A 20947-nucleotide genomic window follows, 5' to 3' on the forward strand; every position below is an offset into this window, starting at 1 on the left:
ATTTGATCATTATTGGGCTAAATCCTGAAGTCCATACTCAGCATTTATTCAGTCCTTAATCAAGCCAAACTCCCACTGATCTCAAAGGGAGTTTTGCCCGAACAAGAACTGCAGGATTTGGCCCATCATTATTATACATACTTCAAAGGTATCTTTTCCCATGTGGGCGTCAATACATCTATGCTCTAATATCTTTCCCACTTGTAGAACCTTCCACCCAAGAATTTGAAAGCATGTTACAAACATGAACGAATTAATTCCCATAATACCCCAGTAACCTAGGTTAGTTTGATTTTTTCCATTTTACAGATTGGGAAGCTGAGTCAAAGAGCATTAAGGTGACTTGCTCAAGGACAATCAGCAAATTAGTGTTAGGGACTAGGAAGAGAATTCATATCTGCTGGCTTCCCGTGATGTGCTTTAAGCACTAGACCATGCTTTCTTTCCTGTACACTGCACATAGACATTCTGTGCTCAGCATTACTGTTGTGTTAACAGATAGAGTGAATATGTAACATTTCTAATTCCCAGTGCCTGGCAGTTTCTATGGAACTCAGTGGCATGAGATACACCCTCAATACTGGACCAAGTACCAGGTGTGGGAGTGGCTACAGCATTTCCTGGATACCAACCAGCTGGATGCCAACTGCATACCTTTCCAGGACTTTGACATCGATGGCGAACATCTGTGCAGCATGACTTTGCATGAATTCACCCACGCAGCTGGGACAGCCGGCCAACTTCTTTACAGCAACCTTCAGCACCTAAAATGGAATGGTAAATATACACTAACGCATAGACAGGATAGGACTGCAACCACAATTTTGTGAATTCTGGGTTGATCTAAGGTCACTTATGTTCCTCAGCCTTGCAGTGACTGAAGCTCTGCTTGTGACGGGTTTAAGGGTTTCCCAGGAGTGCAACTTCATTTCTGCAGAGCTCCTAAGAGACACAGGACTGAAACTCCTGGTTATCCCCCACTTTACTCAGGTCTTACCTGGTCCATAAGACATTAGTCAATTTAGCAATATTGGGAAAAGACCATGAAAACAGATTGGATGTTTTATCAGTAAAGACAAAGGTTTTTCTTTATTAACAAGTAGCCCACATTCTTATATTACAGAAAGGAGCTCTGTAACCCACTGATGCTCAGGAGATTCATAGGTGTGCAGAAATGTAGAACTCCCCTCCATGCTTTTGAGGCCTCATGTAGCAAGAAGGCAACTCATTCTGTTGAATGACTGAAATAGATGTATGCAGGGTAGTTGTAGCTGTGTCAGTCACAAGATATTAGAGAGGGTGAAGTAATATCTTTCATTGGACCAACTTCCATTGGTGAGAGAGAGACACATCAACTCAAAGTGGCACCAGTCCCTTCCAGAACAACAGATGCAAAATGTGTAGACATATCTCTGCTCTACAATGATCAACACCCCCACAACACACCTTTCAAGATCTATGGATCCTACACATTCCATATCACAACATGTGGTGTACCTCATCCAGTGCACTAAATGCTCCAATAACAACTGTGTGGGTGAAACAAGACAATCACTACACTCTCGAATGAAATCAGACAGGAAAATGATAAAAGACAAAAACACCCTATCACCTGTGGGTGAACATTTCACAAAACACATACTCTATATCTGACCTATGAGTCCTCCTCCACAAAGGAAACCTGCACAACACTTTCAAAAGATGAGCTTGGGAGCTTAACTTCATAATTCTTCTAGACACTAAAAATCATGAACTGAACAGAGACACTGGATTTATGGCTTATTACAACAATCTGTAACCCACTAACCCCTCTTTTTGTCCTATGACTTCTGGGGTGTTAACGGCCACTCTACCTTGACTGGTTCCTTAGAATACGTGCTAACTACTTATGCCAAACAATCTGTTCCACCTTGCATTTAGCTGTGATGCTCAGAGTACCTTTCCCAGAGCTGAAAAAGAGCTCTGTGTGCCTCAAAAGTTTGTTTCTCTCACCAATAGAAGTTGGTCCAATAAAACAGATTACCTCACCCACCGTCTCTGAAACAGACGTAGTAAGGTAAAAATGACAGACTCTTCCTTCCTTCTATCCATCCACCTGACACTTCCCATTTCCAGCCATATCATAGTAATTTAGCAGATTCACACTAAGAAGTTAAATGAGAAGTTCACAGGGTGTGGCATGGGCAGAGGATGTATGTGTGTATGTGTGAGACCTCATGTCTTTTCAAAATTAGCCCTTTGGTATCGATCCCTGCTTGAAGCCCTATCTTTCCTGTGTGTGCTGTGCACATAAATACACATCCCCTCTCCCATGCAATCTCTTGCAGGTCAGTGTGGCAGTGAAATGTACCCGTCACATAATGTCGTTGTAAAAACAGAACAAACAGGTGAGTAATAGCAATTGTTATGGTGTGCCAGGTAACTTGACTTTATTTGGATGTCAGTGTTCAAGGAAAATAGCTGCTAAGATAAAGTTCATAGTAGATGTTTTAACAACAGCGTCACTTAAATACGAAAACAAGTCTGTTTTCCAGAGAAGAGGTCATTAAATAATGGAGATGAAATTAAAACTGAGGTTTCTAAAATGTCAGTAAATTCTCTTTACTGAATCTCTGAGGTCTCACATGGTACCAGAAACACTAAATTGCATAGGGTTACTTGAGTTAGGAGACCTCTAAAATGTCACCTGACCAGTGTCTTCATCACCTTTCTCCAAACACAGTTTGCACAATTTGTAATGGCTCATAACTTCCCCCCTGGGGCTTGGTTTCGTTGTTAAAAAGAACTACAATGGAACAACACAAAATCAAGCTCAAGTCTTCTCCTCAACTTTGGCCATTTTCAGGGTTCCTTTCCAAGAATGGCTCAGCTCACACTCCAGATCTCTCTTCATAGCCACTCTCAACTCCCTTATATGTGGGTGTGTTAATGAGCCACTGGCATACTCACATACTATTTCCCAGAAGAATCAACATCAGCTTACAGCGTGGAGTGTTTCAGACAAATACTGACAGCCTATTTCATTCATCTAGTCTATTGCCTTTTCCCTGCGGCATAGAATATGGCTAGGCACAGATCAAGGCAGGAATTTAGGATTTCTGGTATATGTTCCCCTTGGTCAGAGCTGGGTCAGACAGAACAGTGAGACACAGACAGAGGAAGAATAGCAGGTAACAGTCCTGTGTATAGCTGCAGGTTGGCTTTCTGCTGGAGGGGAGTTATCTGTATTTGAGTTGGAGAAAGGAAAGGTCTTCGATATGAGAAAGATAAAATCTCTGAGAAGGAATCCCCAATATCTTTGTGGATCTTGGCCTGATTAAGTCTTAATCCACCCCTCAGTAGAGATACACAATGCCAGCACAAAGTATTCATCTACAGATGGTGCAAATATTAAAGCCTTGTGTATTCACTTTTTTTATGGTGGTCACTTCCCCACTATTAAAAACTATTGCTGGATTGGGGCTGGTGCAGTGGGGCTGTGGTGCAGATTGCTCATTGCCACATGAAAAGCCAAGGTTCAATTACCCAGGCACAGTCAGTATGTCCACGAGCTGGCAGGGGCTGGGTGTGCTGCTTTCTTGAGGATGGGAAAACTTGATATGGCTACAGGCCAGTTCATTGTGATGAGATAGAAATGAAGTTGGTGGGTTCAGAGGGGAATCCTCTCTGGTCCTATTAAGTCAAGGAAGGTTGCCTCAGTGTGGATGCTGGCACAGCTGTAAGTGCGAGGCCAAATAATCCCCCCAAGCTTTAGCTGGGTAAGGTTTATTTTCAGAGACAACAGTGGGTGGATCAGATGTCCAAACAAGAAAAGGGTGTGTGCTACTGTAAGAACATGGGCTCGGGATGCCCCAACATGTAGTTCTAATGCCTGCTAAATTCCCATGTCATAAATGTTAATGCAGCCAAGCAAGATGATTGAGCTAGTGACTCATTTTCAGTTTCCAATTGCATTAACTTGAAAAAATAAATAAATCCCAAATTTGAGTCTTATGCTTCATTGCCTTTGATTTGGAAAGAGAAAGAAAGACAAACTTAACATCTCTGGCCTGAAAAGTTGTAATGCAAAAAGCATCATGATTTCACCAGCAGCTGAGAAGAAAATCAAATGTGTGCAGGTTATGAGTCTGCTATTATAACATTCCATTGAATTTTCCTTGTATTGTATGAAGCACTATGAGTCTAAGGATGGCTTTAAAAATCTTCCATACTCATGCATTATGCATTTTGTGCCCAATAAGATGTCCTTTAGGTTAGGGATATATGTAAGTTTAGCACCAGGCCGTGAGTATGATCCTCAATAGAGATTCTGCATATATCTAATAATCTAAAATGGGACCCACATAGAAGATTGAACTTTCAGTTATATCATGTTTTTTTCTATGAACTGATATGTCACCTAACAAAAGGGAGCCTTGGCCTCAGTAAGGGCTTCTGGGCACCACCATAATACAAACAAAGAATAAACCTTAATTTCTTCAGTTCTACTAGAATGCTGAATTGTTGAGGATGCAATCATTTCTATAGCAACAAAGCATAATGTCACACACTTCACTGCTGGGTCAGGCAGGAAGAAGAGCTGGTCTCCCATTGGAACACACATAGTTGAAATATTACCTGAGAGAATATTAGAAAAATACAGGCCAAGACAAAGTATTTTTTAAAAATAAATGTTCTGTATTAACAAATTTGCTCTAGTATACAAACAACATGGGTGAACCTAGCAGACTATGGTGTAGCAACCTGCATGTTTTTTTTCCCCATGGTCTGCTATTTGTCACATTTCTCTTAGTCCTACTGGTTCAGTGTCTCATTGTTACTCACCTCGCTGCTGGATAGTATTCTTTTACTGATATAGACTTTCCTTTTGGTCCCTATCTTCAGATCCATCCTTAATGGCCTCCTGGAAAGAAGAGAATTATTTGTATGACAGTGGTTATGGTAGCACAGTAGGTAACTAACATCACAATGCTTCAGGCATTTATGAAGTGTTTTATTGTGGTAAGAGGATGTTAACATAAAACTTTTTCTTTTGAATCCCCAGAGTTATTGGACAGTAAAACTTTCTGTCGCGCACAGATTTCCACGACTACTACCAGTCACCAGCCTCTTGGTAAGAAGTCTTAATTCTATTGCTGATCATCTGTGTCACACACCCTAGAATTACTGCCATATAAAAGTTTTCTGTTGCAGGTCTGAGTGTAGACATCCAATAGTTTTTAACCAAGCAATATTGATGTTGATATTAGCTATTTTAGCAACCCTAACTAAACAGTTATTTAAAAGGTGCTCTGCTCTCCTCTCTTTGTCAAGAAAAAAAGAACATCAAATAATCAGTAACCTCAGGGTGACTCCCCATATCTTTTCAAGTGACCTACTCAAGGTGGAAGAGACAGTGTTAGAAAGATAAGATGTCCCTATCCTGTCATAACCTGTTGTGTGGTGTGGCTGTGCACAACTAAAGGACTGCCTCATCAGAAGTGCACTTCAGTGGTGAGCAAAGTGATTCATATACAGGTATCAATGGCCAGATATGGCGTTACATCAGCACAGAGTCGCCATAGGCAGGCGTAAGTCTCCCCTACTGAACTGCAACAGAGCAGGAGCTGTTTCCTGATATACTTCCTAGGCAGCTTTCCCACAGCTTCAGTGGATCACCTACTCCAGCCCTATGGTGCCTCTGCACATCATGTCCACAGCATGACATTTTACCCCTTTGATGGCCTCTTTGCACATCCTGAGCAGTATAAATAGGATGTAATAGGAATATAATCTGCCTTTTTGTAGGCAAGTGAGATAGTGGGTGAGTGGCAGGTGCATGGGAAGTAAAGAGTGGTAAAAGCGTAAGTGAATGGTGGTGGGTGGACACATGAAAATGTGGCAAGCATGATTTAGAGGATGGTGACTTAGTGGCAACTGTGGGCAGGGAGTGAGGAAAGAGGAGAGAGAGAAGTGATGGGAAGAGAAGAAAGGAAGAGAGATTGGAGAACTGGTAGAAGAGGGGAAAGAAGAGAGAGAAGGAAGGAGAAAGATGAGAAGAAAAAGTCGATATTGACAAGAAGCAAGGACTCTTGAGGGAACATGGGGAAGGAGGGGAGAAAACATAAGGAAAGGAAAGGGGGAAAAGAGAAAGTAGTCTAAAGAGAAACAAATACTGAAAAAGAATCAAAGGTAAAAAAAAATATCAGGGTGAGAGAGAGAGAGAAAGAGAGAGAGAGAGAAAAGAAAGGTTAAAGAATGGGATATGGGAAGAGATGGAAAGAAGAAATGCAGTGTGACTACACTCCTCCCACTGCCTCTGCAGCTCCCCACTGAGACTCATGCTGGGTGCTATCCAGTTCATTTGCCCACTGGGCCCTCATCCGTAAACTGACCTGTCACAATTAAAGGGCAGATTACAATAATAGAATCTGTATGTGCATGCTCAGTGTGGCCCTCACCTAGAAGCACAGCAAGGCTCGCCAAGGTGACGTGCACTTTAAACAAATGCATTCAGCAATAAATGTTAAAAAACCCCACCAAACCCAATTGCTTTTTCTCTTGCCCACACCCATTCTCATAAAATGGCTGCCAGCTCTTCAGAGCTTTCTGACAGTGCTGGGAATCAGCAAGATTCTTGGCTTGGTGTGTTTATATGCTGACTTGTTGAGCCTAGAGCTAGGGTGGCACGCCAAGGGCACAGCCTGTTGTAAAAACTAAATTTGTATATCTCATAAAGAAGTAGCTCATTCCTGAATCATATGCAAATAATATGAAATCTTTTGTCACAAGTTTTGCAAGGCAGCTTTGCTGAAACTGCATCATAATTCTTTTCATCTGTCAAGCCCCAGCCTTCAAATGTTGTGTGCTCAGAACAGGGCTTCGTGGAAGTGTAAAGGCAGAATGGGAGGCTGTTTACACAGGTGTAATAAAGAATAAATCACTAAGTAGAAGGCAATTGACTTTCATTGAATAAATTACCAGCTAAGGCGAATATACCAAAGCCATTTTAAGCTAAATAGGGGATTCTAAAATCAGGTGTTTTTTTTAATAATCGTATTGTTAGGTAAAACTACCTACAAATTAAGGACCTGACGCTGCAGTCCTTAATCAAGACAAAAGTCCCACTGACTTTTGATATGCAGTTGAGTGACATCCATGGGAGTTTACCATGGATAAAGTCAGCAAAATCAGGCCCTCGTTTAATTTCACTGTTTTCCCACAAGCACAGTGACTTCCATCAGTGGCTGGTGCTCTCTGAAAGTGGACAGGCAAGTAAACAGTGGGCTCTCTGAAAGTGGGCAGGATATATAAACATGAGCCCAGAGCTGATTTGCAACTGTGGATCAAGACCATGCTATATCAGATTTAAAACAGGGTAGGCCTGGACTGTCCACTCTGCCCTAAGTAGAGCTGAGCAAAATCTTGTGTGAAACATTTTTTTCACAAACACAAAAATGCAAATTTGGGTTAATCAAAACCATTCACAAATTTAGACCAATGCTGGCAAGTTGTTTTGGTCAGAATGTTTTTTTCCAGAAATGTCAGAAAGAGTTCATTTCAGCATTTATGAAATGAAACATTTTGACTTTTTGTTTTGGGAATTTCCCTCGGTTTTATTTTTAAGATAATTTAAAATGTATTAAAAACACTCAACATTGAAATTCATTTTTTTAACATTTTGGTTCACCAAAAATTTCAAAACACTTTCATCCAGGCTGACCTGAAATTATAATTTTTTTTTTTCAATTTTTCAGGCCTGCACCTAGACCTAATATTCAGTTTTCTGGACAACCCTACTTCTGAGTTCATATTTCCAGTTGGGTGTAGAGTACAGTATGTCTGTAAATATTTTTTGCACCCATATTTTTAGATACAATTATTGTAGATGCATGTGCTAATCAGGCAAGATTTTATGCAAATAGATATTTATGTTAAGTCATTTGCACATGCAAATTCCTGCTTTCCATGCAAAATTATGGTAATTGTGAATACTTAGCCACTGGAAAAACATGCATAGGTCTTAAGCATTTACTTCATGGAATTCAGTCTCTAAATATCCTGCAGAGCAAGCACAAGAGGGACTTATAATTAGAATTGTCTCATAGACTTTGTGGAAGTTCTCAGCCTGATTAAAAGAAACCTTTTGTGTTAATGTCAGTAATAGATTCAGATTTTGTTAATTTCCAAGAAGGTGACTACTAAACACAGAAATATCATCTTCTTTAGTTAGGTCATAAGAAATGAACAACTTCCTTATTCTTTATTTTTTCTGAGGAATGGCTTGAGCTAGAAATCTGGTGCCTTTTAAGAGTGTTTACAGGCAAAAATGTTGCACTGATGAGAAGTAGCATGTTCTTGTGGCTTATAGCTGTCAAATAAAATATATGTGCCCAGCTGTCAAAAATTCCTAACAACACCAGCTTGAGTTCTGGGACTACTCGGCTTTTATTTATTTTCTTAAGAACAATGCCCTGTCAGATAATTCTCCATTTAGGCAGGTGGGTGTACATTACATTAGTACCAGTACATGCAATTCACATTAGATCATCTATAGAACAACCGGGGGAAAAAAAAAAAAAAAAAGGCGCCCCCAAAGTTACATGCTACAGCAAAGTCTGGGCCATAATGGGAGAATTCAGGATTGCTTTTATATATATGATCCTCTTATTTTTTATTCTGACATACATGGTGCAAGGGACATGGGGTGAGATATTTGTTAATCTAATTAACATGTCCAGAGTCAACTGTATACCTCTGTATTTGTCCTTTATTCATCAATGATCTCTTTGTGAAGTGTAGCCTGGCTGATTAAAATATAACCCAGAAACCAAAAATAACCCCCAGATTACTCATTTAGTTTTTGAAAGATGATTATCTTTAAAACAGGCAATTATTCATTGTTGTGGTTTTTTATTTTTGAATATGCTAGTCAACAGAAAACCTTTAGCCAAGTTTATGAGAATAATTTAATTTTCATCCTCTGCAGAGTTTTCAGATGAGAAAAAAACACAAGATCATCCTCCAAAGTCCCACACCAAGAAGCACAGTAAGTCAACTACTTATGGCAACACTGGTGGCTTGATTAATGGCCCAGAGACAGAACAAGTTTAGGTTCAAGTCTTGGGAGAAAAAGGAAGCAACAGAAAGAAAGAGCCCAGTTTCAAAGCAAATGGGTCAAATGGAGCTACACTGATTTACAGCAGCTGAGGATCTGACCAACTGCTTTGTCCAGGGTAGAAGTTCCAAATAATGCCCTAATCAATAAGGACCTTTCAGAAACACAGAATTAGATGAATGTTTATTGTGTCCTCCTTTAGGACACGATTGCTGGGTTGAAAAGAAGTTAGGGATGTCTTGGCCACCAGAACTATCTCCTCTCTGAGAAATTCAATCCTTGCAATGCCCTTGGCTCATTCCTCCACTAAGGAAGGATTCATTATCCACATCCATTATGGAGATTTAAGGGAAGGTTACACCCTGGGTGTGCAAATATTTCCATCCATTTTGGCAAATGGGTCATGAAAATATCCTCCTTAGTCTTTAGTAGGGGAGAACGCCACAGCTTTCTGGGCAAATTACTCCAAGTGATTTTCCTTCCTGAATGGGTATAAGTGCCAAAAGTCATGGTGTAGAAGTATAAAGCAACAGAGCAGCGGTCTGAGGTATGTGGCTTCAACAGGGTACACATTTGATAGGATTAATGCAAAGCACTGAGCTTTGTAATATGAAACAAAGACTCGCTTAGGTGCCATTTTTCTGTTTTGCATACAAGTTACTGAGGGTGAGTTGGTGCAGTATTTTGCTGCAGCTTTACAGAGATATGCAAATCTTTGGGGAGCTATTCTGAACATAACCTCAATTTGAGAAATGTCAAGATTACTGCTTTATGCAGTATAGTTGTAGCCGTGTTGGACCCAGAATATGAGAGAGACAAGGTGGGTGAAGTACAATCTTTTTTTGGACCAACTTCTGTTGGTGAGAGAGACAAGCTTTCTACCTTGAATGGTCCCTTAGACTATGTTCTAAACAATCTGTCCCACCTTGCATTTAGCTGTGACCCTTGGAGTACATTTCCCAGACAAGAAGAAGAAGAGCTCTGTGTGGCTCGAATGCTTGCCTCTCTCACCAACAGAAGTTGGTCAAATAAAAGATATTATCTCACCCCCTTTGTCTCGGGGCGGCTCTATGTTTTTTGCCGCCCCAAGCACGGCAGTCAGGCAGCCTTCGGCAGCACACCTGTGGGCAGTCCTCTGGTCCCGCAGATTTGGTGTACCCGCCGCCGAATTGCCGCCGAAGCCGCGGGACCGGTGGATGTCCCACAGGCACGCTGCTGAAGGCTGCCTGACTGCGCCCTCACGACGACCGGCACGCAACCCCACCTGCGGCTTGCCGCCCCAGGCACATGCTTGCTGCACTGGTGCCTGGAGCCGCCCCTGCTTAGATTACTGCTTTACACATCTCAGACAATGTACATGGAAGTTTGGAGGCATAGTCAGATTGTGATTTCTATGCAGACAAGTCATTTTCTGTGAGCAACCTACCATACCAAAATAAAACAAAAACAAAAAATACCCCAGAGAAAGTCTTTCTGTTTCTTCCATCTTCTTTCAGATCCTCGAGGAACTCACCTCTGGGAATTTATCAGAGATATTCTCCTGAATTCAGAGAAGAACCCAGGATTAATAAAGTGGGAAGACCGGTCTGAAGGTGTCTTCAGGTTCTTAAAATCTGAGGCGGTGGCTCAGCTCTGGGGAAAGAAGAAAAACAATAGCAGCATGACTTATGAGAAACTCAGCCGGGCCATGAGGTAGCATGAGTTGAGAAAACATGAATCCTAGAATAATTAAAGAGATATGGCATCAATTTGGAATCTTGTTAATTTTAAAAAATGAGTTAAAAGTAGTTTAATTGGTTATGTCTGCCATCTGAGTACCCTTCTTGATTTTGGAGGGGGTTATAATTACATTTTCTTATTTTTTTAAATGTTTTTGTCTCCCCTTGTTGCTGTGTGAACAAGCCACGCAAACAGGTGAAACTAACTGTTATAGAAGGTTAAACACAAAAGGTAAAACTCACTCCCCTGCAAAGGAGCCAGCTCAAGACCTTGTCACTACTAAACTCAAAGGATTTAAATTGGGCCTAAGCAATGCATAAGCAGTATTGCCAACCTGCACATAAAAGTCAAGCCCCCCAAAATAATGAGATTGGCTTAAAAATCATGGGTTCCTTTTGATGTTCACATTTTCAAGCTTTTCTCTGTACCCAGTAGGGCTAGGAACTTCTTTTTTGTTTTAAATGAAAGCTGAGATTCTTTCCTGATCACAGGATTCCAGAAGCAGGCATTTTTACAGAAATGTCAAATATCATGAAACTTGCGATACAGTTACAAGAGTTGGCAGCACTGAATAAGCTATGAGCTGATGTTTCTGAAAAGTGGCATAGTCCACTCAAGGTGCAGGCAAATGTATAAACTAAAACAAAGTAAAATAAAAAAGAGTTAAGATGTTTTCTCTAATCTCTTTACACAATAACCTTAGATTTTACTTGTAATAAAAGTAGGTAAAACATGTTCAGTTACAAGTGTGATTTCTTAGTAGACAGTGTCCCTTAAAGACTATTCTCAACTCTAATGCCTAGTATCAAATCTATTTCTTTTTCTTTTTCTTTTAACAGATACTATTATAAAAGAGAAATACTGGAGCGTGTGGATGGCCGAAGATTAGTCTATAAATTTGGGAAGAATGCCCGTGGCTGGAGAGAAAATGAGAATTGAAGATGTCAGCAAAAACAGCAGCAAAATCTTCTGGACGTAAATATTTCAAAGACTGTTCTCTTCTATTTATGTACCAAAATGGGGGGGAAAAACCCAACTTCTAACAGGAAGAAGGAACACTATCATTGGTGTCAAAATTATTTTAGTTGAAGTATGTCCTGTATGGGGAAAAAATGTACACAGTTTTCTGTGATATATGGTAACATATGATTGTGATTAATTTTCCCATCTTGTGAAGTTTTTTTTATATAGTGCAGGAGTAATGTGATTTATGACAATGCTGTGAGTCATGCAAGTAAAGGCGGGAATCATGGGGCATTATGTATTTTTATGAGTAAAAGAATTTAAAATAAGGCAGCCTGCTTTCTGCACATGAGAAAAATAATGAGTTCCAATGTTGCTTATCTTTGAAAGAGGACTCAAGGGCAATTGTTCAGTTCAGATCATATTATTTCAACTATGAATACCTGTGGAGTATGAAGTCACATACGACTGCATGCATGAGGCTGAAAAGCATCTGCCTCAAGTAGCTATCCCACAACAGTTGCACATGCTGGAGCATGTTAGTACACTTAGGAAGTGAACTTTGAGTGGATAAAACAGTAAGCATCTCTGAGCCATGCGGTTGTTTTAATAGATTCCTAGGCCAGAAGGGACCTCCAGTATAACACAGGCCATAAAACTTCCCCAAAATAATTCTTAGAGCAGATCTTTTAGAGAAATATCCAATCTTGATTTAAAAATTGTGGATGAAGAATCCACCACAACCCTTGGCAAATTGTTCCAATGGTTAATTACACTCACTGTTAAAAATGTACACCTTATTTCCAGTCTGAATTTGTCTAGCTTCAATTTCCAGCCATTGAATTGTGTTATAGTTTTCCTTTCAAGATAGCCCATTATTAAGTGTTTGTTCCTTGTGGAGATACTTATAGAAACAAGCAACAGAGGGTCCTGTGGCACCTTTGAAACTAACAGAAGTATTGGGAGTATAAGCTTTCGTGGGTAAGAACCTCACTTCTTCAGTCTTGCATCTGAAGAAGTGAGGTTCTTACCCACGAAAGCTTATGCTCCCAATACTTCTGTTAGTCTCAAAGGTGCCACAGGACCCTCTGTTGCTTTTCACAGATTCAGACTAACACGGCTACCCCTCTGATACTTGATTATAGAAACAAATGTTCCATAATCACCTGGGTTGTAATTTTGTTGTCCAATAACATGTGTTCCATCTCTCCTACCAATTTCTGAGAATCTTAACATTCTGCTGGCCTTCCTTTGCTTCAGTTACTTCAGATGCTGGGTTCATCCTCAGTTAGTTTATGTCAGTAACTGTAATTAACTGCAGGGAAAGCATTGTGTGACTATGAGCATTTCTTTGGAGAACTTGTAATAGCTCTTTTATTAGTTAGGACCTGATCCTGCAAGGTGCTAAAGTACTTCCTGCCTGGTGCTGAATGCCCTCTATCTTTATTAACTCCAGTGAGCACACAGCATGTCCCATGATAAGGGCCCTAGATTTCTTTCCTGCTTTGAGGTGGACTGCTAGGCTGACATAGTCTCAAAAATCAAAAGCCATAAAAAAAGACACATCTAACAGGCAAACTTATTTAAACTAATCAACTGTTCAAATTCCCTCTGGGACCAGATGCATCAAAGGTTATTGTATCCAAGTAGAAATAGAGAAAAAAAATTTCCAGTGGTGGTTTAATACATTTGAGAGCATATGGGAGAAACTGGAGAAGGATTAGACAAGCATTGAGGGTTGGCTGGTGGGAATAGTGCAAGGCAGAAAAGCTAACTTGGTGGTGAATAAGTGCAGGGAGGGAGTTCCAATTTCTTCAAATGAAGGCCCGCTGCTCTCTCTGGCAGGCAAAAGTTCACCTGAGAAGGAGTTTCCAGAACACTGCCAAGGAATGCAAAGCGCCATTGCACTTATTCTATGTTTTCACCCAGTACTTCCCAAATTCTGCTAGCAAGGGAGCATCTACTTTTTTGTAATATCTGTCACTTCTTCCTTTGATTCTCAGTTGGATGAAAAACTCTCTCTACGCAATGTAATAATTAGAAACGAGCTCATACCTATCATATTCAGACTGGGGAAGTTCAGGTCTGGGTCTGTAGTTTTGGCCCTTCTCTCGTGGTAATCATGCCATACAGGGAGTGTGCATGCACTTCTAGCTCTCATTTGCTCTTGGTTAAAATCTCTTCCTCAACACATCAAACATTTCAGAATGCAGGGAACTAAAAAAAATGGAGGCAGCACTGTATCATGTCACTGGGAAACAGAAGGGATGCTGAGGCTCAGGATTTTGTAAAAGGGTGAGGTTAGGATCCAATTTGAGATGATGATGGAGGAATTAAGAAACTGAGATAGATTCCAATTAACATTTTTTTAGAGGTGAGGATATTGCAAAAAAAAAGGGTCAATGATGAGAGTCATACAAAGCATGCAGAGGCTGTACAAAAAACAAACAAACAAAAAACAGTGAGAAAAGAATACCACAGCCTTGTTAATGTAGAAGCAAGAGCTCTTGGGAAAATAGCAGGAAAATTATAAAGGTTACATCTGCCTGGGCAATATCTATCTCCCTGGCCATCCATTGGGTCCAAATCCAAACATGTTTGAAACCCAACAGGGTTGAGTCTGAGGTACTAGTTCTGCTGGTTTCTAGTTTGAAGGGAAGAAGACTGTAAAAGAATATAGAGCTGAAACACAGAGTTAAGGGACGATCAATAGAAAAGGCATGAAAATGTGCTTACCAACACCCTACAGAAAACGCAAGAGCTCAGTTTGTTACTTATATGCACAGGATACATCCGATCATTACACCACCTACTGCACAGTGCATGCCAGAGCTGTCACCATCAATTATCTGTACATGGCAAATTTACTTTTCATTAGTTGGGTGGAGAGAAGTTCATCTTATTTACAAAATTGGGTCATAAAACTTCAAAGCAATTTTTTTCTAAACATATTTTTTTTCTGACTGGGTATTTCTCCTAGCATTGTTTGTTTTTGCTCAGTTCATTCATTTCCTCGTTGTTTTTTAGCTTGATTAGTTGCATTCTATCCTCTTTATCATCATATGTGGTCTGAATAGCTACAGATACTAGGCTATCAAATCAGAATGATACCTTCGGTGTAGAAAATGCATGTCCCAGAGATCTTCAGTGTTACTTTCAGCCATCTACTTCATGCTTTTTGTCCTCCATGTCTCCAATGCAATCTTTAGACAAGAGACACTTTGGGTGAAAACCTGACCACACTGAAGTCAATGGTAATTTGACAGGGGTCAGGATTTCATTTATTTTGGAGGCATAAAGAAGTGGTAGGTGAGGTGTTGGTAGCAGTATAATTATTGTTCTCTGTCTCAGGTTAACATAGATCTCATGGCAACCAAATGTAATAATATCCTGGAGTAATGCTGCTTTGCACCAGACCTCAAGGGAAACAACAATGAGATTGCAATATATATTTGTCATCCCTTCCATGGCACTGAATTTATTATTTAGCAGCAGCTAAATCTATCTGGGGAGTCTTTAGGGTTCTATACAGCAAAGCACATGAACTATTAAAATAAAACAAATGTTTTAAAAAGCTGACCTTCTCTTGGAGATGTATTGTATAAAATTTAGGGAACAATTTCTCCTGAGATGCAATCTAGTCCTCCACTGGAATATTTACCAACAGGTGAGAATCCTGCAAGCAAATATTTTCCACTGTTAAACTTTTGAGAGTGGAAACTTTATAACCGTACAGATTTAGAAAGGAAGCCATCTGACATTTGCTGTTTTACAAATGTCAGCCTTTGCCTAAAACAGATAAAGTGGATTACTTAAGACTGATTCTTGCCGTATACAAATGCAACCAGGCAAAGGTGAACCATTTTAACCAGTTCTAACCAAAGTGAGATAATGAAGATATGAATGTTTATATAAATTGCTATTTAAAGAAAAAAGCATTTCTGAGATTGCTCTTTTATTTTGTATTGCAAAGAGCTGAGCAGTCACTTTTTTAAAAGATGTATATTTTAGGTTAGCAGCAGCAGAACTGCTAACACCATATGTATAGATTTTTATTGTATCATAATTTTTCATATGTACAAAACTCTATAGGAAAAAGTAATTATACTATATTTATATAGTTGCATGCCAATCAGTAATGTCAAAAGTGGTGTTAATATCAATAATCACTCTTAGGATATATTTTCTGTTGATAAGTAGAGCAAGTTTCTTAAAGAAACATCCTGAGAGCTGTATGTATGTTGGTGAAATATATAGACATGAAAATGCTTGGTTAAATTTTCATATCGCTCTCTGCATCAAATTGCATAATCTCAGCTTCCCTTTCACCCCATCTTCAGTGTTTAAATATGGAAAAACATATGTTATCCGGTATTTTGGTGTTTTTATTCATATCTCAGATTAAAGTATATGTAGCATAGAAGTGCACACAGTTCTAAACACTTTCTACGTTTAATGGATGTTCTCAAATAAAAAAACTGAAACAAGTTTGCAGATGTATGTTTATTTTAGTGCTTTTTAAACTCTGAGAATAAGTAAAAATAATATGAAATTTCCCACTAACAGTGAAAGAAGTGAAATATTCAGCACCTGAAATTTACAAAGATGATGGTTCCATCTACAATAGTGCATTCTTTATTAAATCATAGGTCTGTATCCCAGACTAATCTCTGGAGCACTTGCAACTGATCTGAGGAAAACCAGTTGTTTACATGAGACTACTTCTCCTTATGTTAGGCTGCTAAACTTTACTCAGGCCCCAATTCATCACAGACCTTAAGCACATGGTTAACTTTATGTGTCAATGGGATTTTGCAAAATGCTTAAATGCTTGGCTGAATAAGGATGAGATTACTCATAAGCATGTCCTTAACATTAAGCATACGTACTTTGCTGAATCACAACAGCTAAAACATATTAAATACTTTCCTCATATTATTTTTCCATTTAATAACTGTGATTGCTGCAAGAATATGTAGAACTTGTATTTCAAGCAGGAAAAGCAGTTTCCTACCACATTAGTGATGTCATGATTGATCCATAGCCAATACAGCACCTCTCATGCTCGTTGTTTGCACTTCTCAATTCCTAAATGATTCTCATGGATCTTCCATATCATTTCTTTTCAGAGGCGCATTGAAATTAAAACCTTATTGCCCTTGAAAAATCAACCCATCTATCACAGTAAGTTCATGTCTGCAGTTCCAGTAGTCTCTTATGCTTGGACAGCAACTGCTTATTTCTTCAGAGGCTTCTTTAAGGATTCCCAATAATTCATCTTTCTCCATTACCTTTCTTATTTGTTATTGTTTTTCTTATCTGTTAGCTATGGGAATAGACTTTACAATCAGATCTACATAGGCTTGCATCTTTGTCTCTAAAGTCTTCTCTGGTTTTGTGAGCACCATTACCCTGGAAAGAGCATCTGCAGTGAATTTACCTGGTGTGTAGATCACAACCAAATCATACTTTTGCAACTTTATCATTCTTTGAATCCTTAAGATACAGTTGTTTAGTGGTTTGCTAAATAATGCTATCAGGGGCTTGTAGTCTGTTTCAACTTCCACTGTCTGTCCATAAATATATTGACTGAATCTCTCCCAGGCAAACAATATTCCTAAAAGCTCCTTCTCAATTGGTGTGTATCTGGTTTCTGCCCCAGTCAGTCATTTGGATGCATATGCCACTGGCTGACAACAATCTTCATGCTTCTGTAAAATCACTACACCCAAACAAGACTGTGAAGCATCTGCTAAGATTTGAATAGGCCTTCCTGGTACATAGAACTCCAACACATTCTTGTGTCAGTTGCTGTTTTAAACCCTCCCATGATTTCTCCTGTTTTGTACCCCAATACCATTCATTTTTATTCTCTAGGAGTTTTCTGAAAGCTGTTGCTTTGGTAGATAGATTAGGTATGAATTTTCCAAGGTAATTAACCATTACCAGGAATTGTTGAACATCTTTCTTGAACTGGGGAGATGGCATCATTTAAAGGGTGAAATCTTCCTCTTATCAGGTTTTACACCTTCATTGAAAATAATGTCCCCAACAAAAGTCAGTTCTGTAACCCCTAAAACATATTTCTCCCTATTTAGTTTGATGTTTGCAGCTTTAGTTGCATACAGGACTTTTCAAAAGTCTATGACCATGCTCCTCTTTCACTGAGCCCCAGATGATGATGTCATCTATTGAGATGTCAACACCATTAATATGTTCATACATCGTATGTATGGTTTTGTGGTACACTTCTGGTGCTGAAGCTATGCCAAAGGATAAGCGTAAAAATCTGTGACTTCCAAATGGGGTATTAAACATGCATAGCTTTGAGTTTTCTTCAGGTAATTTTAGCTGCCAAAAACCTGAGGATGTATCCAATTTCCTGAAATATTGAGCATTTACAAATTGTGCCAGAATTTCTTCTCTGGTTGGTAGTTTGATATGTTCCCTTTTTTTATAGCCATGTTGAGTTCTCTGGGATCTAAGCATATGCATAGTTGGCCGTTACTTTTCTCCACAATGACTAGGGAGCTTACCCATTCTGTTGGTTCCTCAATTTTTTGTATTACTTGCATTGCTTACATCCGTGCAAGCTCAGCCTTGAATTTATCAAGGAGTGCAATGGCACCTTTCCACATGGATGGATAACTGGAGGAACCTGCTTGTTTATCCGGATTGTATGATCACCCTGCAAGCAACCCAACCTCTGAAACAGCTCATGATATTCCCAAAAGAGTGCATCACAGCCAGGTTCAGTATGTTCGTGTAGTGAGAACACCCATTTTACCAGACTGAGTTTCTCACATGCAGCCAGGCCTAAAATTGGTGTCACCTCCTTTGGCACTACGAAAGAGAGACTCTACATGGTGTTTTTATGGTTGATGCTAGCAATGCACCTCCCCTTCACTGGTATATTTGTTCCAGAATAACCAGTTACTTTTATTTTTGTTGGTCCCAGTTTGGGTTTTAACAATCTCTCATAATCTTGTTCACACAGAATATTAACCTGAGCTCCTGTGGCCAGTTTCAGTGGAATAATTGCTCCATTCACTGTCATAGGCAGTATCCAGTTCCTCTCATCAGGCTTGCTAGATCCCAGTAAGTCTATGAAAAAGTCCTCAACCAGATTGTCTTTAACTGAATGCACTTGACTTTACTGCATTTGGGATCTGCAGCATTTTTCAAAATGATTATTTCCCCAATATTTATGACAGAATTTCCCAAAGGCAACACACTGTTTGGGGCCAGGCTGTGCTCTCACTTCCACATGACTATCTGTAACCAGTCTTCCCCCTAGCAGTGGTTTTCATAGCGAGTGGTTCCAGTAGTTGATTTAACTTATTCTGGCTATATTATTTTGTACTTAGTACATGGATAACTCCTTCTGGTGAATTCAGCTCTTTGGCTTGTGCTTTCACAGTTTCTGCTGCCCTGCATATTTGGAGAGATTTTTCTAAAGTTAAGTCTCCTTCATGGAGCAGTCTCTCTTAACACATTGTCTTTAATGCCACAAATGATTCTATCTCTGACCAGAGACTCTGTCAGCTCACTAAAGTCACATGTTTTTCTGACTAACAGAAGAATTGGAGCATAAGCTTTCGAGGGTGAATGTCCACTTCATCAGACGTCTGATGAACTGGACGTTCACCCACGAACGCTTATGCTCCAATACTTCTGTTAGTCTTAAAGGTGCCACAGGACCCTCTGATGCTTTTTACAGATTCAGACTAACACGGCTACCGCTCTGATGTTTTCCTGAGTTTCCTTAATTCTGAGACATATTGCTCTATGGTGTCATCAGTTTTTTTGCATGCATGTAAAAATTTTGTCTCTCTCAAAGATTGCATGCCACAGAGGAATGAAATGCCCCTCAAATTTAGTCAGTATTTTAGTTAATTTCATGCTTTCATCTTCTTCAAACTTAAAGTTATTATAAATATCTAATGCGTTCTCCCCAACAACGTGCAAAAAGATTGATTTCACATTATCATTTTTCTAGGGCTGTCAAGCAATTAAAAAAGTTAACGGCGATTAATCGCACAATTAAAAAAATTAATCTTGATTAATCACACGATTAATTGCGCTGTTAAACAATAAGAGAATACCATTTATTTAAATATTTTTGGATGTTTTCTACATTTTCAAATATATTGATTCCAATTACTACACAGAATACGAAGTGTACAGTGCTCACTTTATATTTATTTTTGATTACAAATATTTGCACCGTAAAAAACAAAAGAAATGGTATTTTTCAATTCAACTAATACAAGTACTGTAATACAATCTCTTTATAATGAAAGTTGAATTTACAAATGTAGAATTATGGACCAAAAAAAAAAAGCATTCAAAAATGAAACAATGTAAAACTTTAGAATTTACAAGTCCACTCAATCCTACTTCAGCCAATCACCCACACAAACAAGTTTGGTTACAATTTGCAGGAGATAATGCTGCCCGCTTCTTGTTTACAATGTCACCTGAAAGTGAGAACAAGCGTTCGCATGGCACTGTTGTAGCAAGATATTTACATGCCAGATGCGCTAAAGATTTATATGCCCCTTCATACTTTGATCACCATTCCAGAGTACATGCTTCCATGCTGATGAGGCTCGTTAAAAAAAAATGCGTTAATTAAATTTGTGACTGAACTCCTTGGGGGAGAATTGTATGTCTCTTGTTCTGTTTTACCCACATTCTGCCATATAGTTCATGTTATAGCAGTCTCAGATGATGACTCAGCATGTGTTCATTTTAAGAACACTTTTACAGCAGATTTGACAAAATGCAAAGAAGGTACCAATGTCAGATTTCTAAAAATAGCTACAGCATTCGACCCAAGATTTAAGAATCTGAAGTGCTGTCCAAAATCTGAGAGGGACGAGTTGTGGAGCATGCCTTCAGAAGTCTTAAAAGAACAACACTCAGATGCGGAAACTACAGAACCTGAACCACCAAAAAAGAAAATCAACCATCTGCTGGTGGCATCTGACTCAAATGATTAAAATGAACATGCGTCGGTCTGTTCTGCTTTGGATCTTTATCGAGCAGAACCTGTTATCAGCACGGATGCATGTCTTCTGGAATGGTGGTTAAAGCATGAAGGGACAAATGAATCTTTAGCACATATGGCATGTAAATATCTTGGGACGCCAGCTACAACAGTGC

At 39.3% G+C, this 20947-nt stretch overlaps 1 protein-coding gene across 3 annotated transcripts in view; it reads left to right on the forward strand.

Annotated features, from left to right (window-relative positions):
• Positions 1-12751, forward strand: part of EHF (ETS homologous factor) — a 41283-nt gene extending 28532 nt beyond the window's left edge. For 2 of the 3 annotated variants that reach the window (XM_054028722.1, XM_054028721.1), the window contains 7 exons: positions 532-777; positions 2328-2387; positions 4885-4953; positions 5045-5113; positions 8969-9028; positions 10594-10789; positions 11656-12751. In XM_054028722.1, the coding sequence (XP_053884697.1) occupies positions 532-777; positions 2328-2387; positions 4885-4953; positions 5045-5113; positions 8969-9028; positions 10594-10789; positions 11656-11755 (800 nt within the window). In that variant the 3' untranslated portion in view covers positions 11756-12751. The remainder of the gene's footprint in view (positions 1-531; positions 778-2327; positions 2388-4884; positions 4954-5044; positions 5114-8968; positions 9029-10593; positions 10790-11655) is intronic. The other variant, XM_054028723.1, reaches the window with a different exon arrangement.
• Positions 12752-20947: the final 8196 nt, after the last annotated feature.

Source organism: Malaclemys terrapin, chromosome 4, assembly GCF_027887155.1.
Source record: "Malaclemys terrapin pileata isolate rMalTer1 chromosome 4, rMalTer1.hap1, whole genome shotgun sequence".
Taxonomy (NCBI): domain Eukaryota; kingdom Metazoa; phylum Chordata; order Testudines; family Emydidae; genus Malaclemys; species Malaclemys terrapin.